We start from the raw sequence: 23575 nt of genomic DNA on the forward strand, positions 1-23575 counted from the left end.
GCACACATGCCGGAAGGCAGCCCTGTTCCAGGTGGAGTGAAGGGAAATCCATGCGGATGGTTGAGCAGTGTCATCAGCCCAATGCAAGAATATCAGGGAAGGGGGCAGTGACAGCAGTGTAAGTGGTGAGAAAACTGAGTGCAGCCAGGAAGGTACCTAGGTGGGGAGTAGCAATGGAAGATTGGTTGCATTTCGAGGCTTGTTTGGATGAGTAAATAAATATGTTAAGGCTGAAAGGAGCCAGGTTTTTACTTTGGAAAAAGGAATTAGAAATATCGAAAGGATTTTGGTGGTGTTATATTAAAATTAGATACATTGGTGTAGACTCTTCTGGTTTTCAGTATATACAGATATGAAATAGAGGTAAACGTATAAGTCTATCTGTATATCGAGTGTGTGTGTGTGTGTGTGTGTGTACGTACGTACATACATATACGCTGTATCTGTTCTTTAAGAGGGGCAGTAGTAGCAATACACCAGTAGCAGTGATCATACCTAATATACAAATCTAGGCTTCTGAATATCTTTCTCCACTAAAAGGAACCAGAGTTCCTCGGAAATTGCTAATTTTAGGGCTGTGGCAATGAAAGTACAAGGCGAGCCTGAAATATCTTGTGCCTTAAAGTAAGGAAGTGCTCACAGAATAATGAGACCATGTCAAAAACACCGGTATAAAGGGGCTCCCACTAGCCAAATGTGGGATAATTTGAGCATAAAAATAAGTAATGATAGTTATGAATGATAATCCATGGAAAAAAATAGGAACCCTTGAGTCCATACTGATAGAAATAAATAAATGAATAAGTGGAAAGTTTGATGAGGAAAGAAATATTTCATAGTCACAAAGGGAAAAAGAATAACTTTACATTTATGTTAAGTGATCAGTTAGCATCATCAGTAATGGGACTAATTGAAGTCATGTGCCACCTGATTGGATGTAATGAGGACCATGTGTCATTTCTTGCCAGAGATGCTAGAAATCATGCATCTGAATCATGAGGAGAAAGGATAAGACAAACTCATATTGATGATCATGAATCTGAATCAGGGAAAGATTGGACAAACTCAGATTGATGGTCATTCTGTAAAACAACTGGCTTGAAGCCTTCAAACATGTCAAAGTCATGAAAGACAAGGAAAGACAGGAACTGTTATAGATTGAAGAAGAGTAAAGAAACTTGGCAATAATTGTAACATATACACCTGGTCTTGTAAAGATTATTGTTGGACCAATTGACCAAACTTGAATGGGGTCTGAGAATTAGATGGTAGTGTTGTATCATGTTAATTTCACAATTTGATAGTAGTTATGTAGGAGAATGTCTTTGTAGAAAATAGACCTTAGAGCATTTGGAGGTGAGAAAAAGAGTAAATGGGAAGTATAAGCAGTAGATAACAGCTAGTACACAGACAGAATTCTGGAGGAATTTCCTCAAAAAGGAAGTAGAGAAAAGGGCTAGATGGGAGCATGGAGTAAGGGACTTTTTTGGTTTTGCCTTTTGACATTGATGATATTACAGCATGTATATTTATGAATGAAAAATATCTAGAGGAAAGGGAAAACAACAGTGCAGGAGAGGGTACAATTTTAGAAGCAATGTACTTAAGAGACAGCATAGGATCAGTGCACGCATGAAGGAATTGATCTTAGGAACACGGACCAGTGGAACAGAGAAGTCAGAGTACAGGTTGATGGTTTAATAATGTAAAGATGTGGTAATTATCTATAGATTGCTTCAGCTTTCCCAGTGAATTAGAACCTAAATGAACAACTGAGAATGAGGAAAGATGGTATTGGAGGTTTCATAAGAAGGAGGAAAGGACAAATAGTCGTGAAGAGTAGAAGAGTGAACAGACTAGAAAAATGTAATAGGATTGAGGTGCAACCCAGAAGGGCCTCATGAGATTTGTGGTCAAAATTTAAAAGTAAGACCAAGCACTATGGATGACTGTTTTTCTCCAGACACCTTTAGCTAACTAAATTATGGGCATATAAAGGAAGGAAGTAGAGACAACTGAATATAACCAGGGTTGGGATTTATCAGATGTACAGCAAACCAAGAGAAGGGCAAAGGAGTTGAGGATGCTTCTAAAGGAGTGATTATTATAGACTAAATGAGACTACTTGATGTATCAGAAATGGGGACTTATTTCTCATTGCTTATTTTTATTTCAAAGACTCATGAAAAGAAGTAACTAGTTTGGCTCTTCCTAAGCAGTAACTAATCAGACTTCCTACCGAGTACAAACTGTATTAAGATTACTTTTATTCAGTACATTAAAGAATGCCTAGGAAGCCAGAGAATTCTTTTTCTTGTTAAAAAAAATTTAAATAAATTTTAAAGACTTTATTGGTTTCATTCAATGAATCTTAATTGGGCAGCATCCAGTCTAGCAGAGAGAAAGGAGCTCCAAGACAAAATTTAACATTTATAGGCAGAAGGGAGTAGGAACAAATAAATTATACTAAGCAAAAAAGCGGATTGGTTATTGCAAGGCTACTTTCTTTTAGGGGATGGCTGGCATCTTTTAGGCAAATTATTTAACTAGTGCCGATCAGGCAATTTCTGATTGGCTGGTTTAAGATTCCATTTCTGGGAGAGCTGAAAGTCTCAGTTTGATGACCTGGGGTTTAGCATAAGTGACTCCAGTTTGGGCCTTTTGTCTTGTTTTTAACACCCCTCTTCCCCCATAGCTTTTATCCTGAGGCAGAAACATTAAACATTATCTGGACATATTACAATTTTGAAATTGTTAAATTCTCACATTTTATTTCCTTGTACCAAAAATAATGTTCATCATGGAGGTCAAGAGTCTCCTTCACTAATGGTTCTCAACATTCAGTGCTCATTTCCAATTTGAAGTTTTGGCTGCTGCCATCCCCTTTAGCATGTTACCCAGAATGTCATCACCCTCAATTTTCCATCCTTTAAAGTTTAACTTAAAACACTTTTGGCTTCATCTTGACTATGTGTGTTTTAAACCTGTGAGGGCTCTTAGAGGGCACTCTGCTTCTTTCACCTAAGTGCTCCCCACCGCTCCCCCTGCCCCAGTCAGTTCTCTAGAGCATTCCTGTCTAAGTGATTCTCAAATAATTTCTGGGCTTCCAGTTTTGGGATTACCAGTGTGTCTTCTAGAGGAAGCATAGACTAGGGTTTCTTAAGCCTTAGCTCTACTGACATTTGGGTTAGTTCTTTGTTGAGGCAGAAGGAGAGCTGACCTGTGCATTGTAAAAGGTTTAGCAGCATCCCTGGCCTCTACCCACTAGATATCAACAGTAGTCCCCACTCCCTCCTTAACTATTGTGAAATCCAAAAATGTCTCCAGACATTGCCTAGTGTTGCTTGGGTGGGGAGGGGTCAAAATCAATCCTGTTTGAGAACGATCTTGTAGACCAATTGTTTTTTAACTAGTGAGGGTTGTATATCTGTTTTCAAGTCCGACATATATCTACATGTATTTAAACAGATTTATCTTTAAATCTTCATGAAAGTTGGGTACAAGCTTAATATTTGTAAACTTAAAAGCATTTTAAGTGATCTGAATACCTCTAATATATAGCAGGCCTTTGATAGATTTTACTGAGTTAAAATGAATGAAGACAGCTTATTCTCAAGGAAATCTGCTAGTGAGTTCCTTAAAGCAATTAACTCATCTGTTTAGTAATTTTTAAAAATCCGAATTTCTTCAAAGAAAGTTGCATGGATGTACATATATAATGACTGAGCAACAGTATTTCTTAACTATCTGGAATGCATTTTTCTATGCTCAAGTAAGCCAAAGATTGTTCAGCATCCAGTATTAACTCGTATTTGCTATTAGGAGATGAAGTTTCTGTGTAGTCTATACTTAATTTTTATAGCTTCTGTATTCTACCTTGACATTAGCAAGAATAAAAGAAAATAGAACTTGGTTTGCTCATAATTTAAAAATTTGACTATAGATTCAAATATTAGTCTGCAAAGAGAAACTTCTGCTAACCAGGTCTCTCAAAATGAACAGGTGTAAAACGAAAAATGCACAGTAATATCGATATCAGCTGAAGGAAAACATTTGGAAAGTAAATCTATGAAAACAATGTGACCTGTGTTCTAGAGTCAAATTTAGGGACTTAAAAAAATCATACACAATACTGTTCTCTTCTATAACTTGATAACTGAGAAAGCTGTATATTATCTACTTTTGTTTTGAGTATTTCAACAAGGAAAAGGTTTCTTTGTTGCAATCACGAGTGTGATATTTTAAACTTCTTAACCCTATCCTATGTTAAATTGTGTACATTTCTTAGAACCTCAAAACCTATTCCAAGACTGGAAGAAAAGTAGTTTTAAAAAATGTTTTAAAGTAAAAATAGTAAAAATCGACTTTATTCACACATTCACTGAACATTTATTATGCACAAACACTATGCTAAGCAGTTTCTTAGCTTATTCTTATAGAACTTCATAATCACAGGGCTTTAAATAAATCACATTCTCCAGATCTGTGCTATGATAGTAACTCTACATAATAATACCTTGTATGCCGTGGTGATCCCTGGTAAAAACTTAAGTTTTAGCCTTAGTTTCTTATTGGTTATCTTGCCTCTGTTAAATATTTTAATCCCCCTGGAAAACTGTGGCCTTAAGACTGCTTCCTAGTTCCTGCCAACACTCCAGATCCTGGCATACTGCTGTTCTTAGTACATTTCACCTATTGAGGCGAGATGTACCATTCTTAGCACATCTGCAAAATAGATAATCTGAAACCCAAGCACATATTGTGCGTATTTTCTGAATATTCCTGATTTGAATCTTAGAGACTCTTCTGATTAATGTGCAATACTTCTGTATCTGCCATGTAAAAATTTACTTTAATACTAACATTAAATATAGTTTTTAATTCTAAATATTAAGACTTTCCAGTACCACTTCTGAAAAAAACCATGAAAGTTTGTCTGCACCACTTCTGCTTCTTCCAAATTGTGATAGAACATACACAAATATAGTTAAATTATCTCAGTATTTAAAACATAATTACATGCTAAAAGTAGTATGAGGTCACTCTTGGGACTTATTCCCATGAATATACCAACAAGTAAGTATCTCTTCAGATTAGATTACAGCCAGGAACCCCATTTGCTCTCTTTAATAAGTATAGTCTGAGCATTTACTTAACTAAGTGAACTGATTTGAAGGAGCAAAACAGGAAAAACCAATTAAGACATCTGGATCCTTGATTCAGCTCTGTTACTCAGCTCTGTTACCTTGGGCAAATAGTTTAATCTCTAGACTTCAGTTTCCTCATCTGTAAATAGGCTGTTCTTTGAAGTCTCTTCTAGCCTTAAAGGCCTATGATTAGATTTCATACTTAAACTTGTACTTATGGAGTAGATTGAGTCTAAAAGAGGAGAAAAGGAAAGAGACTGGAATATTTGGAAAAATGAGCTCGGGGAGAAAAAAGCCAATAAATCAGACTACATAAAGGGATGCTTTGCACTGTTTTATGTATATAAATTTATGCATATACATAATATAAATTTATGCACATACCTGAAGATTGGCTCTGTTCTTGACTCTCCTTTTTGCTTATCATATTCTCTGGTCTCAGTACAAAGGATAAAATGTCAGCAACACGAATATGTATTGTGTTGTTGGTGTGAGGACAGAAGAACAGTGATAGAATAGTAGGTAGTAAGGACAACGATGAGAGCAGATGACCAGGGAATCCAAGCCAGGGCAAAAGAGTATAACATAAAGAAAATTAGATTTAGGGTAGTTAACTGTAGTTCTGGCTATACCCTTAAGCAACCACTGAATGACCCTGGGTTCAAGTTTTAGATTTGTCTGATAGTATGTAAATTTATTTTAGATGAATAAAATCATTTTAATTGTGCTAAGAATGCATAATATTTTAAAGGATTCCTGCAGAGAACAATCCTTTAATTTTTTTGGTAACCACAACATTTGTATATTGAGCTCCCTTGAAGACATAAAACCTGAATGTTAATCCAGTTTCACATATATGAATCTGACCACTTAAAATTGTTAACTATCATTACTGTATTTAATATTATTCTAGGAGTACTAGCCAATGAAATTAAGGAGAAATTGTGATTTTTTGATTAATACACATCGTATCTCAAGTGTCAAGCTCAACATGCATTCACTTGTTGAATTGAATGAATAATGATAGCTACCAGTGCTAAAGCACTGTGTTGAATGCTTTATTTAAATTTCACTTACTATTTTCACTTTAGAATCCAGTATTACAGCTGTGGAGTCTGAGGCTCAGAGATCAAGGACTAGTAAATGATAGTGAGGTAGGTGCGTGATACAAAGACTTAGAAATAGATCCTATACCTAAAGTTTTTAGTTTACTAAAAGCTGAACACAGAAAACATTAACATACTATTTGTGCATAGTTCTTGCAGTATTGATGTTTGGTCTGATATACCAAGTACTATTTTAATGTATTGATGTTACCACTATTTTTATGGATGTATGTAGTTATTTTGGAATTTCAAAAATCTGAATCATTTGCATCTTGAGATGTGCCCAGATTAGAATTTTAAACAAAGGTCACCATTCTATAACCCCATACATTTCAAGAGGAAGAAACTATAGCTCAGTAGCAAGAATAATTGTAATTTAATTCACAGACTTTCTGAATAAATAGAATATGAACATGAAAGTACTGAAAATGCTATAGGTCACCGTGTTGGAACCTCTCTCTACATGATGAAATTAAAGGAGATAAAGACCAAACCAAAATGCTAGTTTGAAGTAATAGCTATAGCTCTCTATCAGTAAAAAAGTTCCCGTTAAGAAAACAAAAGAATGTTAAAAGATTTTCTCAAAAATTTGCAAGACATGAGATTACTTGAAGGACTAAATCGCCAGAGGAAAATATGTAGTGTTCGCTTGGAGCTGTGTCCTCACTGCTCTCTTCAGAGAGTGGATCACATATTAGAAAACTTTGCATGAGAATATGCATAGTAAAAATGATCTATTGGCTCTTTAAAAAAGGTCAAATGAAATTTTATTTTCAGGTTTTGTCATTAAATGGTCACCAATGTATGTATAATTCATTTTAGAATGTGTTGTTACATGTTAGTTTATGTTAAAATAACCATGTATGTTTCACGTTATTATTTTATAAATTTATATTTATATTCGCCATTTTGTAATATATTATATTTATAAAATATGTTTATGATCTTTTTTTTAAATGCTTTAGTTTCACTGGTTGTTTTACAGGAGCTACTGAATTCTGAATACTTAAAGTATTGGTACTAAAACTGATATTTCAGTATTAAATGAAGTAAATGCCAAAATAAGTAATACTTGTATTAAAATTAGTATTATAGTATTAAATGAAATACGAAAATATATGGTTTTGTTAGTAGAAACTGTACATACTCATTGCATACACTCTTACAGGTTCGATATATTTTGCAATAAAAAAAATTATATAATTTTAAGAAGCACTGCATAAACTATGTTTTACATTTGAATATTCATAAAAAAGAACTTTAGTGAATTTAATTACTTTAAAAGCATACAGAATGAGTTTTAAAAATTAGTCACCCTTCTGAAAGTATTTTATGTCAAGTGTTATACATGATCTGTTCCTTAGAAATTTGTAGTTTAAAGAAAACCTTTAAGTGTGACTTACCAAAGAACTACGTAGTGAAATTCAGAAATTAGCCTGATGTTTTTCTTGCTAAAAAGATGACCACTTTTAAAATAAGACAGTCTCTGTATTGAACTTAGAAACACATTTTCCAAATGCAAGAGGAGTTTATGCTGTTGCATCTCACAGGGTTTTATCACTAGTGATATACATCTTGCTCAGTAGAATTTGTAGATTGGCAGCACACAGGGATTTCTGTATCTTGTTTATCATATGATTTGATTGGTTGATAAGAATAGAGAGAATTTGTTCTTTTTGATCTCGGCTGATTTTAACAGAAGTGTTAAAAAAAATTACTATCTTTTCTCTCTTCCTGCTTTTGATTATGTAGTTCTTTCCTCTTGAAATGCATTTCTTCTAGGTGTCCATAATCTACCTATCTTTCAGGGCCCAGTTTAAAATTTATCTGCTTACTCATAGCTAACATATTTAGTGGTGCAAGATTGAAAGCTTTCCCTCTAAGAGCAATACAAGGATGCCTGCTTTTGCCACTTCTATTCAACATTGTGTTGGGAGTTCTAGCCAGAGCAATTATGCAGAAAAAGATACTCAAACCTGAAAGTGTCTGCTGAGTACAAAAGAGCCAGAAAGCTTTGGATAGAAATAAATGACAGAGTTATTTAAGAGTCATTGAATTTATAAATCGAGGCGGCAACTAGGCAATACCTAATACCAAGCGTGTTCCAAAGAAGAAAGGAAAGCTGAGTTTTTATAGTAAAAGTCATATTCTTGAGACAAAATCAATCCTGCATTCTAAACTCTTGGATTAATTCAGAATGGTCATCAGCTAGATTTCACGCAGTCTGGATAATGGGTGACAGGTGGTCTGGCCATGTAAACATACTTTTCTGAGTTCTTCAGAGGATTATGAGAGGGTTGTCTGTAGGATTAATATATTTATATATCTATATCTCCAGGCACAATTAAAAATGTAAAAAGTTTTCTTAGGTAAAAGCAAAAATTGTTTTCTCATAGCTCATCCTACTTAATTTTAGTAATTTAACGGCTTGAGTATAGTGACTCCATTTTATTTCTTCACTCTTTTCTCATGTGGAAGAAGTAAAATTATCTCTGGTTGCAAATGATTTGATCTTATAGATAAGGAATACTAAAGTTTCCACAAAAAACTTTTTTAGAACTAATACATTCATTGAAATTGTAGGGTACAAAATTAACATGCAGAAATCAATTGGATTTTCATACACTAACAATGAACAACCTGAGGAAATTAAGAAAACAGTTCCATTAATAAATAGCATCAAAAAGAATAAAATATTTGAGAATAAATGATTAAGGAGGCGAAAGACTTATCCATCCAAAACTACAAAATGCTGCTGAAAGAAATTGAGGCACCGTCATCCATGTTCATGGATTGGAAGATTTAATATTGTTAAGATTTTAATACTACTCAAGGTGACCTACAGGTTCAGTGTAATTCAAAATCACAATGAAATGAATTCCAAAATTGATATGGGTGCTCAGGGGAATAGCCAACTGAATAGCCAACATAATCTTCAAAAAGAACATGCTTGAGGAGGTCACTCTTCCAGATTTCAAACTTGTTACAGAGCTATAGTATGGTACACAACAGAAAGTTCAGAATAAACCTTCACATATATGATCAAGTGAGTTTCAGCAAAGGTACCAAGACCATTTAATGGGGTCTTTTCAAATAGTGGGTCTGGGACAGCTGGATAGTCACATGTAAAAGAATGAAGATGAACCTTTACCTTCAGCATGTAAAAAATTAACTCAAAATGAATAATGAATCAAAGATCTAAATGTGAAAGCTAATATTATAAAATTCTTAGAAAAAAACATAGAGGAAAGTTTTATGACATTAGATTTGGTAGTGAGTGATTTCTTATATATGACACCAAAAGTATGGACCACAAAACAAAGTAGGTAAATTGGACTTCATCGAAATTTAAAACTTTCATGCATTAAAGAACAATATGACATAGTGAAAAAGCAACCCACAGGCTAGGAGAATATATTTGCAAATCATATATCTGAATAGGAATTGGCATTCAAAATATATAATTAATTCCTACAACTCAACAAAAAACCCTATTAAGTAGGCAAAGATCTTGCAGAGACATTTATTTAAAGAAGATCTACAGATGGCCAGTAAGCACATGAAAAGGTGTTCAAGATCACTAATCATTATAGAAATGCAAATCAAAACTACAATGAGACACCAGTTCACACCCATTACGATTTCTGTATCAGAAAAAAATAGAAAATAACAAGTGTTGGCAAGAATGTGGAGAAATTGGAACCCTTGTGCACTGTTGGTGGGAATGTAAAATGGTACAGCCACTGTAAAAACCAGTATGGCAGTTCCTCAAAAATTAACGATAGAATTACCATATGATTCAGCAGTTCCACTTCTGGGTATATACCCAAAAGAATTTAAAGCAGAATTTTAACCCTTTTCATGTTTGCCATAGGAATACTCACCGGTGGCACTTGTGGCTGCAGCATTTGCCCCACGATAACTCATGGATTACAGTTCTAACTTTACTCTCAAAGTTTGCCATGAAATATCTCGCTTTTATTATTTTTGCATTGGTCTAGTATATTGATAGTCTTTGGAAACAAATGCATCATTCTATTGATACCATTTCAGTAGTGCGGTCTCTGAAAGTGTCAAATCCTAGAAAATGTAGCATTCCTATGTGTGATTTTAAATGAATGCTGCCAGCAAGCTGCACTTTTTCTTTTAAATGGGAAAAGGGTTAAAGAGATATTTGTACATCTATGTTCACAATATTTTTGATAATAGACAGAAGGTAGAAGCATCCCAGGTGTCCATTGACAGATGAATTGGATAAGCAAAATGGTATGTACATACAATGGAATATTACTTAGCTTTAAAAAGGAAGGAAACTGACATATGCTACAATATGGAATAATCTTGCAGACATTATGCTAAATGAAATAACCCAGTAACAAGACATAAAATGCTGTGCGATTCCACTTATATATGAGACATCCATAGTAGTCATGTGCCACATAATGATGTTTCATTCAACTATGGACTACATTTTTAATGATTTTTCTGTAAGGATATAATAGAGCTGAATTTCCTGTAAGAAATAGAGTATGTGGTTCAGGAGGAATTTCTTTTTTTATCTCTGACAGTAGCACTCTTTTTGGTGCTTGGGAATAGATTCCCTCTTACAGCACCTCAATTTTGAGTACATAGATTACATCCTAATCAGCCGCTGACCTGTTTCAGCACAGGGGAGCCTGCCCCTAGCATTACATATTTAGAGGGCACTACAGTCCTTCCAGATCTAGCTTGATGGTCTTTAGAGAACATTGCTATAAATTCTTCATTGAGAACCTAAGGTCCTGTACAGGGGCACAGGTCCGTAGAAACTACCTTAATGAGTATTAAGTGCCATGGCCACTGTAGTAAAAGCTTTCCGTGATAGTGTGGAGCCTGTCTGTCCCTGTGCTTGGGAAATATTTTCAGGTAGTAATGATGTAAAACATTGATAAGTTTTATGTTTTCCATCAGTTTAATGCCAGAGAGAGCCCTTTCTGCCAGATAGGGTCAGTGGAACCAAAAACAGATTTCCAGTCAGAATGCTGACTCTGCAGTTCTATACCCTCTCCATGTTAAACACCTTCTCTCTCTCTTTTTTTAATGGATGCCACAAAGTTACTTAATCTGATCACTGCTTCAGCATGCAATAGCCAGAACCACATCACTATGACAATCCCCTATGTCCATTATATCTCCATCTTTATTTCTTATTTCCTTCTGATACTCAGGCTGACTTTCCCTCCTATTACGGTGATCTACACCAACGGTCTCCAGCCTTCTTGGCACTAGGGACGGGACCGTGCTTCTGTAAGAATCTAATCCCTGATGATCTGAGGTGGAGCTGAGGCAGTGATGCCGTGGCACTGGGGAGTGGCTGCAAATACAGATGAAGCTTCACTTGCTGGCCTGTCACTCAACTCCTGCTGATTGGCCTGGTTTCAACCCCAGTTCTAGGTGTTGGGGACCCATAATCTATATAGCTCACCCAGCCAGTTTCTACTCGATATTCTCAATCAGTCTGTCGCACATTCCTGTTCATGGAGCAGCATTGACAGCTTCGATGTTCTGTTTCTAACCCTGTTGGAAGGAAGCAAGGGGGAGGGCTTGTGGAACAGTGTTTTTATAGTCTGCAACAGGGATCTCACTCATGGTTCAAGCCAAGCTCCTACAGTGGAAGATAAAGCACATGCGATCTGTTTTCTGACCCCTCCACACCTCCATTTCAACTTCTTCTCTTCCCTCTGTTCATTCAGCTTGAGCTTGCTTCTTCCTGGAATATATGTTAAGCATATACAGGCTTAGCGTCTTAAGCATTTTAACAGCTAAACTTGAAACTTCACTAGTTCTTCAAATAAGCAGAAGCACTAGGTTTGTGGACAGTTTACTCAAAGCAATAGGCAGGAAAGCAGAATAAAAGCATATGTAGGTGTTTATGGTAAAAATAGAGTTGGAGAGTGAGAAATTATTTTCTGATTGCTTTAGTGAAGGAGGAAAGTTAAAAGTACTGGCTGAGAATGAGATGGTTAGGAGGTGGTGTAAGTTTAAGCTGAAAAAAGGTATGAGATAGTTGGCCAGGATAATGGGATAGATAGCAAATAGGTTAGGCATTAAAGCCCATTAGGTTAATAGACACAAACTTCAAAGTATGACCAGTCAGTGTAGTTTGCCCGTCCATCTTCTCTTCTATCTTTCCTTCCTCCCACCCACCCTATCTCCAGGCATTCTAATTAATTAATTATTTATTTTTCTTTTCACCTTCAGCAGGATGAAGAGTTGAATATAAAACTAGGGTTGAAATTTGGCAAAGCAAGAGAGGGCAAGGAGAGTGAGGCCATTTGCAAGAAGTGATTATAATGATGTCTCATGGAATTCAAGCTGTATAAAGATGGAAACGAAGACGGGAGAGGGTTGAGAGATAGTAATAATGTGTCAGGATCAGTGAGTGGATCGAGGTCTCTCTGGGGTAAAAAAAAATTTTGGCCTTAGGGTGCTAGAGTGAGTTGACAGGTAGAGCTAGTATCTGAAAATGAGATTCTTGAAATTTATTGGGAGGAAGTGGGAGGTGTTCAGTTATTGCTAATGACAATGGAAATGACCATTGGAGCAAGTTGCTGAGGTAGAGCAAGTTGCTGAGGTAGAGCAGAAGAGAAAGTCGTAGGAGGAGAAGTAAAAAAAATACACAGTAGGGTATTGGAAGGATCATTTGGATAGGTTTTGAAGTCACTAAGAGCTTAACTTAAAATTTATGTACAATTTTTAATAAAAACAAAATGTCAGGTGAGTTTACTACATATTCAAGTTTGCATCTATCTTTTAAAAACAAAGTAAAACTATTAGGAAACAAATCCAAACAATTAAGTTGATTTTTTAAAACTTAAAATATTCCTCAACTTACTTTGGGGGTAGATATTGTTGACCCTGAATTGTAAATTCATTTCTAAGCTCCATGAGACTTAAACAAAAAGAAAAAGTTTCTACAGTCCTATATAAATCAAAGAATGAGAAAAGTCATTTGTGTTAGACCTTAAAAAATGTTTTTGGCAGTACTTTGGTATTCAGAAGTGCTAGAGAAACTTTGGCAAAAAATCAGAGTCAAAGAGTAAGCCCAAACTAGGACAGCAAAGTCATTATTCTACTTTTTAGAGAAGAAAGTCTTTTAAAACAATTGTGACCCTTGTGATTTACCAGAAGTACTTTGGGACTTAATTTGGATGCAAGTCTGTGTCAAAGTAATTAGAAAAACAAGGATCGAATATTAAATAGTGACTTCTAAAAAAATTATAACAGTTTATGATATATAAGGTAGTTTTTAAAATTATACTACATTGAAGATGTCATAAAAGATAAAAATTAGAAGATCAAGTAAATATAGTATTTATTAACACATTATTATATAGTAGACCCTTGGAGCAACATATAATTCATTTGATTTATACTGATTAGTGTGGACTTAAGTTGGTGTTGTTACCAGCTTTAATTTAAAATAGTTTCTTTGTGTTCTCAAATGAATAAGGTAAAGTAACTCTAAACACTTTATAAATTTAAAAAACATTTAAAGGAAGGAAACAACGAGAACTTTCTTTAATTTAAATATGAGATGATAAGATGGGAGATGCATTTCACAGAAACTGTGATAAAAATGAATTGGTTGGAAAATGAGGTGAGGGGATGGATAATTAAGGCAAAGAAATGAAAGAAGCTAGCTAGGCTCAGCTAGCAATTTAGAATAAATCCATAGAAATAAGAGCAGTGCTACAGTGCTACAGGTAGAATAGCGAAAGGAAGATAAGTTTCCTATTTTGACAACTTAATCTCATTTATTTCTAATTCATAATTTTAGAATTCTGCTTAGATTCTTTCACTTTAGTTTGTCTTAGGCCTTTCCTCAACATTTTCCATAGTCCAAGGTGGAATAGACTAGGGAGAAGTATGATCTCAGATTTTGAACCTAAAGAGGTTGGAGGGTATTACCTTTGAAGACCTAAGGCTTTTATGATTTTGAGTTTTATTTTTTGAGTTCAGAGCTTTCTACTTTATTTTGTGGTAGTAAAAACTATTTGTCAGTCTCCAGCCATCTTCTCTCATGCTTCTGGAGTTTTTGTTTTGATCACTAATGGTGTGTGGTCACTAAAGAAAGGCTGTCTGACTTACTAAGAATGTTGTAAACAGAATTTAAGTATTCAGTGTGTGTTTGTATTAGGTAATTTCTAACTCTGAGATTTTTGATTTGTTCCTTTCATTGAAACTCCCCAGTGACCGACAATTTTTTTAGCCTTATCTTTCTCTCCTGGTAGAAGAAGTACACCATTTTTAATAACTGTTCACAACAGTTATTCATTTGGATTCTAAAAATATAAACCTGACAGTGATTTTATGCTGATGAACCTACTTCTGTCTAGGTCTTAAAGAATGAGATGGGTAGAGAACAGCAGAAGAACCTAGGTATTTCCTTTTGTACCTCTTTGACTCTCTGGACAAATATCAGAAGCTGGTTAAAACATTTGTGGATAAAATTTTAGACATTTCAGTGTGCTTTTATTTTCTTTTTCTAGGATCAGTTCGACAGCTTAGACAAGCATACCCAATGGGGAATTGACTTCTTGGAAAGATATGCCAAATTTGTTAAAGAGAGGATAGAAATCGAACAGAACTATGCGAAACAATTGAGGTAAGTTAAAATTTTTTCAGTTCTCAGAAGTGCAATTACATGAATAAAAAGTTGGATGTTAGGTAAATGTGCTATATCAGAGGCTAAATTCTGTTTTTCATCAGAATTAGATTGAATTATGTAACTAGCTTGTTTTAATGATTGATTTAATTAAATCGTTGCCTGGTACCACAAAGAATATTGGCTAACTAGATTACGAATAGCTTTCATTCCAGAAAGATAATCAAAACCCTAGAATCAGAAAGCAAAATGGCAGAAAAAAGAAATAACCTGGATAGAAATTCTGTACTTCATGTTTTTGTTTTTGTTTTTTTGTTTTGTGTGTGTGTGTGTGTGTTTGCTTTAGTAATCTTTCCAAAACATTGACGATTTCTTCAGTTTCTAAGACTTGGAAATTGAGTGTACTGTGCTGAGTTTCTTTTGTTAAAAATCATATATATTATTGATGAAAGTAATTTTGGAAAATGTGTTAGAAGATAAAAGTTTTAAAGGGATGGTTTTAGTCTTAAAATAAGTGGAATTGATCTTGAGATTTTGTTCAAGCAGAAAATCATTGTTAGACCACAACTTGACAAGTAGTTTTGTAATATAAAATTCTAACAGTAGGGGTTAGGATTCTTCATATTGCACATGACAGAAAATCCAACCTGAACAGGCACACATAACTAAAAAGTCCAGGCGTATTTTGATTCTGGAGTCAAATGTGTCCAGCCATCCATTTCTGGGCTGTTTTCCCTTGTTGCCATTGTCCTCAGGTTTCATTTAGTACCATCCTTTCTGTTCCCTCTTAGCTCTAGATTTCATATCTTCATACCCTCACATCCTGGGGAAGAATGATGGTCTTCTCTGTTATGCATTTGGGGGAGGTGAGAGGAAAGGAAAAGGGGGGAAGAAAGGAAGTAAAGGAAGGAAGAGGAAGAGGATAGAGGGAAAGCAGAGTGCAAGTTTGTACCAGCGTCCTTTCTCCAGAAATTCCAGCAAAGGTCTCCTTTTGTCATGCTGACCAAGATGAGAAAATGAGAATGACTTATATAGCTAATGATAGGGGAGGGGTGGTTACACACAAAAAAATTAAGATAATGGCTCACAGAAGGAAGGGGGTATTTGAGTTACTAAACAACATGTGTCCATTCAATATAATATTGGAAGTCCTACTGAGAGCAATCAGACTAGAGAAAGAAATCAAAGGTATCCAAATAGGGAAAGAAATCAAATTATCACTTTTTGCAGATGACATGATTCTCTATCTAAAAAACCATAAAGACTCCACTAAAGCACTTTTAGAAATAATAAAAAAATACAGTAAAGTTTCAAGATTAAAAAAATCAGTGCTCAAAAATCCATAGAATTTTTTATTCTAATAATGAATTTTCAGAAAAATAAAATAATTCCTTTTGCAATTTCAACAAAAAGAATAAAGTCCCTAGGAATACACCTAATGAAATTTGTGAAGGACCTATGCACTGAAAACTATAAGACACTATTATAAAAAATTGAAGAAGATACAAAGAAATTGAAAGACCCTGAATACCCAGAGCAATCCTGAGGGGGGGAGGGCGGGAACGTCTGGAGGTATCACTGTGCTTGACTTCAAATTATACTACAAAGTGACAGTAATCAAAACAGCATGGTATTGGCAGAAAAACACACAGAATTGAGAGTCCAGAAGTAAATTCCCGTATATATGGACACATAATTTTCAACAAAGGAGCCAAAATCATACAGTGGAGAAAGGAAAACCTCTTCAGTAAATGATGCTGGGATAACTGGAAAGCCACATGCAAAAGAATGAAACTAGACTGTTGTCTGTCACCATACCCCAAAATTAAAATGGATCAAGAACTTGAATATAAGACCTGAAAATAAATTGCATAGAAGAAAATGTAGAGACTAAATTCATGGACCTTGGGTTTAGAGAGGGTTTTATGAATTTGACCTCAAAAGCAAGGGAAACAAAAGCAAGAATAAATGAATGGGACTATAACTAAAATGATGTCAACAAGACAAAGAGGCAGCCATCCAAATGGGAGAATATATTTACAAACAACACCTTTGGCAAGGACCTAATATCCAAAGTGTACAAAGAACTCATACAACTCAACAGTATAAAAAAAAAAAAAAAAAAAGTCCAGTTAAAAAATGGTCAGAAGACCTGAACAGACACTTCTCCGAAGAAGACATACAAATGGCCACCAGACACATGAAAAGAGGCTCAACTTCATTAGCTATTAGGGAAGTACACATGAGAACCACAATGTGATACCATCTCTCACCTGTTAGAATGGCTGTCATCAAGTAATAACAAGTGTTGGAGAGGTTGTGGGGAAAAAGGAACCCTTATACACTGTTGGTGAGAATTATAATTTGGTACAGCCACTATGGAAAGCAGTGTGGAGGTTCCTCAAAAAACTAAGAATTGAATTGCCATATGATCCAGCAATTCCTCTGCTGGGTATTTACTCAAAAAATCTGAAAACATTTATCCACAAAGAAACATGCACCCCAGTGTTCATAGCAGTAGTATTCACAGTGGCCAGGACATGGAAGCAACCAAAGTGTCCTAGAACAGATGACTGGATAAAGAATCTGTGGTACATATATACAATGCAATATTACTCAGCTATAAGAAGAGAAAATGCTGCCATTTGCGATATCACGGAAAGATCTTGAGATAATCATGCTAAGCGAAATAAGTCAAACAAAAAATTGAAAACCACATGATGTCATTCACAGGTAGGATATAAAACTGAATAAACAAACAAACATGACAAACAGAGACTCATGGACATGGACAGTGGATTAGTGGTTACCAGAGGGAAGGGGGGCCGGGGTGAGGTAGAGGTAAAAGGGGTCAAATATTTGGTGACAGAAGGAAATCTAACTGGGTGGTGAAAACATAATGCAATATATATACGACTTCCTGTTGAATGCTACAATGGAAACTTATTTGATTTTGTTAATCAGTGTCACCCCAGTACTTTTTAATTAAAACAAAAACCACAGGTGTCCACTATAGTAGTAGTGGTTTATGTAATCAACTGACTGGGTATAGGGATGGAATTAGATTAAGTGTGATTGATAGATTATAATATTTTTGTAATGATGCACATACTATTATGACATTTACTGCAATAGTGGCATCATGCAAATTTCCTGATTGATTTGCTTCCTCTGGTTTTTTTAAACAAAGTATTTTCCAATTGAGAATATAAACAGAATCTATTAGTATATTAGTAATAATAGTGATATTTCACCTGTCTGAAAGTTAATGATCTAGGAGCTTTACCCCTCAAGAATCTAGAAGCATTAAGGACCTCTGAGAAGTCAAAATAGCAATCAAAATTGTATTCACATGTGATCAATGAAAACTTTTCTCATTTGATTTTTAATTTGATCTCAATTCTAGCTTAGTAAGTTCTCTGGTTTCCAAGTTTTCCAATAGAAGTGAGGAGAAGAAATGCTATAGGCAATACAGTAATGGCAGTGTGAAATGACAATAAAGGATAAGATGAAAATGTTACAAAAAAACAGATAAAATAGTTTCCAACCTAAAAGTACGTGTCAGTAAGGAAATGTTGAAAAAATACTGTGGAATATGCTGTTCAAATAAGTCAGGTGTACCAGCATATTCAACCTTAAAAGGCTATTCAGTCTGTTAGTGTAAAAAGCAAGTTGCAGAACTGAATGACCGCAAAATCTCCCTCTTGTTTAGTTTATGCGTACAGTTATGTGTAAAAATTTGTATGTATTCTGAAGAGATCTAGAAGGGTACACCCCAAGTTATTTTACAGTGGTTGCCTCCTGGGAAAGAGGAGTGAGGAATGGTAAGGGAAGGAACTTTTTAACTTATATTTTGGAGTTGTTGAAGTCTTTTCAACAATTGTGTATTATTTTATAGTTTAAAACACTGTTCTTAAGCAAAGAAGATGGTATACTTCAAAAAATCTTACAACAAATTATAAAATAAAAATTGGTAATGTATAAAGTAATACTTCTGCAGTCTGGAATATTTAGCTGTCCAGAATAACTCAGGCCTGAAGGTTTTCAGGATCACCAAGGTTTTATCAGAATAATAGGACACTAATCAAACAGCAGACTTGTTTACCTTTCTGTTTTGTAACTAATAATAATTATAATTTCCACTTATTTGCACAGAGAGATTTGAACACCACTTCGTGGAAGCAAGGGTGACTAGAACCCACAATTACGTGATATGAAAAATATAATTTTGTAGTGAGAAAGAGTTTACCATGTACAGATGCTCTAAATCAATGATTTTGCAGTGATTCTCAACATGAGCAGGGGTATTGGACTTCCAATAAGGACTAGTTGGGAAGAGGCATCTTGAAACCACCTCCTCCCTCCTCCCATCCCTCTACATTGAGATTTGCTGCTTTAGATGAAAACTTAGTAAATGATTTTATTATCAGCTACTCTTTATAGTATTTGTTTTATCCAAAGGGAAGAGGTTTCCCTTATTTAATTCCTCTTCTTTAATGGGAAATTTTTTTTTTGTTAGCTCCCTCCTGTTTATGCTACTGCAGAGGACAATTTCTTTCATAGTAGGAAGCTATTTTTCCTTCTAAATAACTATATTCAGAATGTTAAGCTTTGTATTTTAAATATATTGCAAGATTAAAATTTTTCAACTTTTGGTATTCCCAGTATATTTTCTTTCTCTTCTGTTTGTTTGTTTTGATGGCTTTGGTTTAATTTTGATTTTTGGTATTGGTTGATTTTTGGTAGTGATTTGGGGATGGGAATAAATAGAAAATAAAGCAACTGATGATGTGTGGCGACATAGTTAGAGACAATTGAATAATGTCCATTTTGATTGATGGTAAACAGTGACTTCAAATAACTTGGTGGAGTGTCTTTTTTGTTTGCAGACATAAGGTTGAAATCAGTCTTTTTTTTTATATCTTACATTCTTTTAATAAATGTATACTGTTGTATTTGTATAGCAGAGATAAACTAAAATTTCTATGTAAAAAATAAAAGCTCTATCCATGATACATGTATCATTTTATTTTTTTCTAGTAAAAATAATTACAGCATTAGTTCTATCATAGAGACTGCTGTGTGAAATTGTATTACTCTACTTCCACCATTTCATTTTGGTTCACATGTTGCAAGAGAAGTAGATTGGATGACAGAAGCCTAAAAGCTACTCTTATCTTAACCAGAGCAGAAATCTCCCCAAATTCTTTTTGGTCTTATGTTCATTGCCAAGCCTGCCATAGCTGGTACCTCTAGAACTGAGTAAATATAAGTTGGATGAATAAATTGAGTGATTTGTGTTTCAGTTTAGTTTAGAAATTAGGATCTCTGATCATATGCGGAACCTTTGACCAAATGCTGCTTTCTATCGGGACTAGCATTTGTGTCATATACAGTTGACTCACAGATTGCAATGGTATATTCATATGCAGATATTTTTCATTTGATCCCCACAGTTCAAACCCCCATCGTTCAAGGGTCAAATTGTACCTTGTTGTGATGAAGCTGTTGTTCTACTAAGAGCTGTACCAAATATTTAGGGTAGTCTTGGATATACAATAATCCAAATAATACTAGTCTCTATTTTCTGTTTAACATCAACTTTCTCATGCCGTTTTATTAGAATTTTGTTTCTTTATCACTCGATTTAGTCTTAGAAGAACCCAGGGAGTTCACCTTTGTACTGACTTTCTAAAATTGGAGATACTTTTGTTCTTTGGTCAGCCATGGTTTAACTCTCAACTGCTTTGGCATACTGAGTTTTTGGTCAGCTGCTTAGTGTAGTAAACCCTAATAGTGGCATCTGGATACAAGCAGGAGAAACTGTTTCTCACATTTTGGGGTTTAGATTAATTTTCTTCACAGATTTGGATTCTATGGAAACTCTTTCATCCCTGTCAGTCCTGTTACGTTGTTACTGAGCTTGCATGGGTACAAATCTGGGTGTCCAAATCAGGCGATGTATTGGCTAAATAATTTTTGCCTCTTAATTCTAGAATATAATCTTCCTACCAAAATGTAAGCTCCCCAGAGGGAAGAGACTTTTGTTTGTTCTGTGCACAGCTTATTCCTAGCTTCTAGAACAGTGCCTGGCATAGAGCAAGCACTTTTTTTTTTTTTTATATATATATTTTATGTAGCATATAAAGTGTTAGTAATTTTTTGAGTATTTTTATACATATTAATACATTTCATTTTCAGAAAAACCCAGTGAATTGTCAGTATTTTATATATTAGGAAACTGACTTACAAAGAGGTTAAGAAAGAGCTAGCTAGATTCAAATCTGGCTGCAGAGTCTGGGCTCTTGGTTTTACATTATGCTGCTTATCAACATAGGGAAAATGAATAATTCTCTATTGAGGAGGATTTTTTTCTATCAGTAGTGCCTAGTACTACAGACACATCTTTGGGTCTCTAAAGTATTTTACTACAGGAAATAATAATCTAAAAACTACATAACATACTCTTTAACACATCTGTTTATAATGTAACAATTTTGGAAATTTGATTAAAATATAAATTAAATTTTGTGCTTCATGAATTTAGGTCTTGTATGTTGTTTCATAAAGATAAAAACAGGTACAAAGAAGGTTAATACTTTAAAAGTTTTTCTTTTTAAGGAAATATTTATCTCATTAGAGAAGGTAAAAAAGAACCTTTTAAGAAGCCCTGTTTATATTCGTTTCCTTCTTAAGAGACATTAAGATGATTTCTAGGTGTTTGTAAAAACTCTTTTAGAAAGTGTTCATTTTTTTAATTATGGGAATTTAAGATTAATATTTTAACTCTTATTATTTCTATAACCTTTTATAAATTGGAGTTAGGGATAGCATAATGTTATTTTAGTTCCCTCTGATTCTTGCCTTTAATATTCGTCTTTATTAGCTGTTTTCTCTTGATGATGTATCAGAGGAGAGGCAACATCATGGCAATTAGAGAACCTTTTTTAATGTCATATAACTATATTTTCATGATATGTTTGGATTGGACTTCATATGTATCAGAATATTTTAGCTGTTTGTTTTTTGATCATTGGTATTCTTCTATTCCTGTGCTTTTTGTGTGCCATAGAGCTCTATTTTTATCTCATTTCATTCTTTTACACCTAAAAAGATGCACCCACCCACCCCAACTTAATTATACAGTCCACTATTAACCTACCTTTGCAACAACTGGATTTTTTGAGTAATATTTTCTGTTTACATATGTCGCTGTCTAATTTAATCTTCACACGAGTTCAATGATCTTTGCTGTTCCAAGACCTATAGAGTACAGCACAAGTTCTATAATAAGCATCAACAGTTAACTTTTGTGGAATGATTCAGTGAACTCTACACTTTACTAGTAAAGATGCTTAGCCTCAACACCTTAAGAGTCACAAAGCCTATTCCTGATTTTTATACTAACTTTTTTCTAAGATTAAATGATGAAACAGAACCTAACAAGTAAAACATAAATCTCTTAAGAAAATAATTTCTAACCAGTTGTCTTAAATACTTCCATAATGCGTTTTTCCAGTGAAAAGGACTTAAAAGATCTGATTGTTTAAACAACAACAACAAAAAATTGCTTGTTAATGGTGCTGGCTGTATAGATCACTTAGTTAATTTCTTAGTTCTTTCAATGGTTTTATTTCCAAATAATTTTTTTGTAGCCATTCGAATTGTGTAGCAGGACTAAACCTAGGTAAAATGTTTATTTCATCATCCTGCATGTATACAATATAGGCAAATCAAACAGATTTAGCTGTTTATTTGATTCTTTTAAGAATCTAATATTCAGAAGGAAAACAGAAGTCATCAATTTGTAGAACAGAAATTTTTTGTTTTCTATCTTGAACATACCTGCAAATACTTCTCTGAAAGATCTGCAGTTGCTTAGAAACCACAATGTTATGCTTGTCACATCCTAAATAGCAATGAATTGTTGCAAGATTCTTTGTGTATAGACCTCAAAGCTGATACTATACATGCATTATCCTATTTACATTTCAGGTACAATGTATCTTTAACATGTTAATAAAGATAAAGCAAAACTAGGAACTGGCATTTAAAAAATGAGAATAGAGAAAATGAGAAATGAGAAAAAATGAGAGAGAGAGAAGCTTGTTTGGTTTTCTTGGGTCTCTCAGGCATAAATCAATACTTAAGTCCTCTTCTTCTTATTATCTATTTCAGCATCTGCCACTGATATAGGTATAAAAATTGAGAATGAAGCATATCTCTTTAAAAAAGAAATATAATATTCAGAATTGGTTCTAATATTACTTGTAGTAATCCTTTTCTTTTACATTGTGATAAAATGTACCCAACATTAAATTTACCTAAGGTAATTTTTAAGTGTACATTTCAGCAGTGTTAAGTATATTCATACTGTTATGCAACCATCTCCAGAATTTATCTTGAAAAACTAAAACTCTTGTACCTATTAAATAACAGTCCTCATTTCCCCCTTCCTCCAGCCCCAGGCAATTCTATTGTATGTTTCTATTAATTTAACTACTCTAGACAGATTCTTCATAAATGAAATTACACAGTATTTTTTGTGTGATTGGCTGTTTCACTTAGCATAATGTTGTAAGTGTTCATCCATGTTGGGACATGTGTCAAAATATCTTTTTTAAGGCTGAATATTCCATCGTATGTGTATACCACATTTTGTTCATTTATCTGTT

The 23575-nt window shown here is 34.3% G+C and overlaps 1 protein-coding gene across 4 annotated transcripts in view; it reads left to right on the forward strand.

The window, feature by feature from the left end:
• FNBP1L (formin binding protein 1 like) overlaps positions 1-23575 on the forward strand; it is an 86466-nt gene that overhangs the window by 18647 nt on the left and 44244 nt on the right. For all 4 annotated transcript variants that reach the window (XM_016134232.2, XM_036236541.1, XM_016134234.2 and 1 more), the window contains exon 2: positions 14785-14900. In XM_016134232.2, the coding sequence (XP_015989718.1) occupies positions 14785-14900 (116 nt within the window). The remainder of the gene's footprint in view (positions 1-14784; positions 14901-23575) is intronic.

Source organism: Rousettus aegyptiacus, unplaced genomic scaffold, assembly GCF_014176215.1.
Source record: "Rousettus aegyptiacus isolate mRouAeg1 unplaced genomic scaffold, mRouAeg1.p scaffold_m13_p_1, whole genome shotgun sequence".
In the NCBI taxonomy this organism is placed as follows: domain Eukaryota; kingdom Metazoa; phylum Chordata; class Mammalia; order Chiroptera; family Pteropodidae; genus Rousettus; species Rousettus aegyptiacus.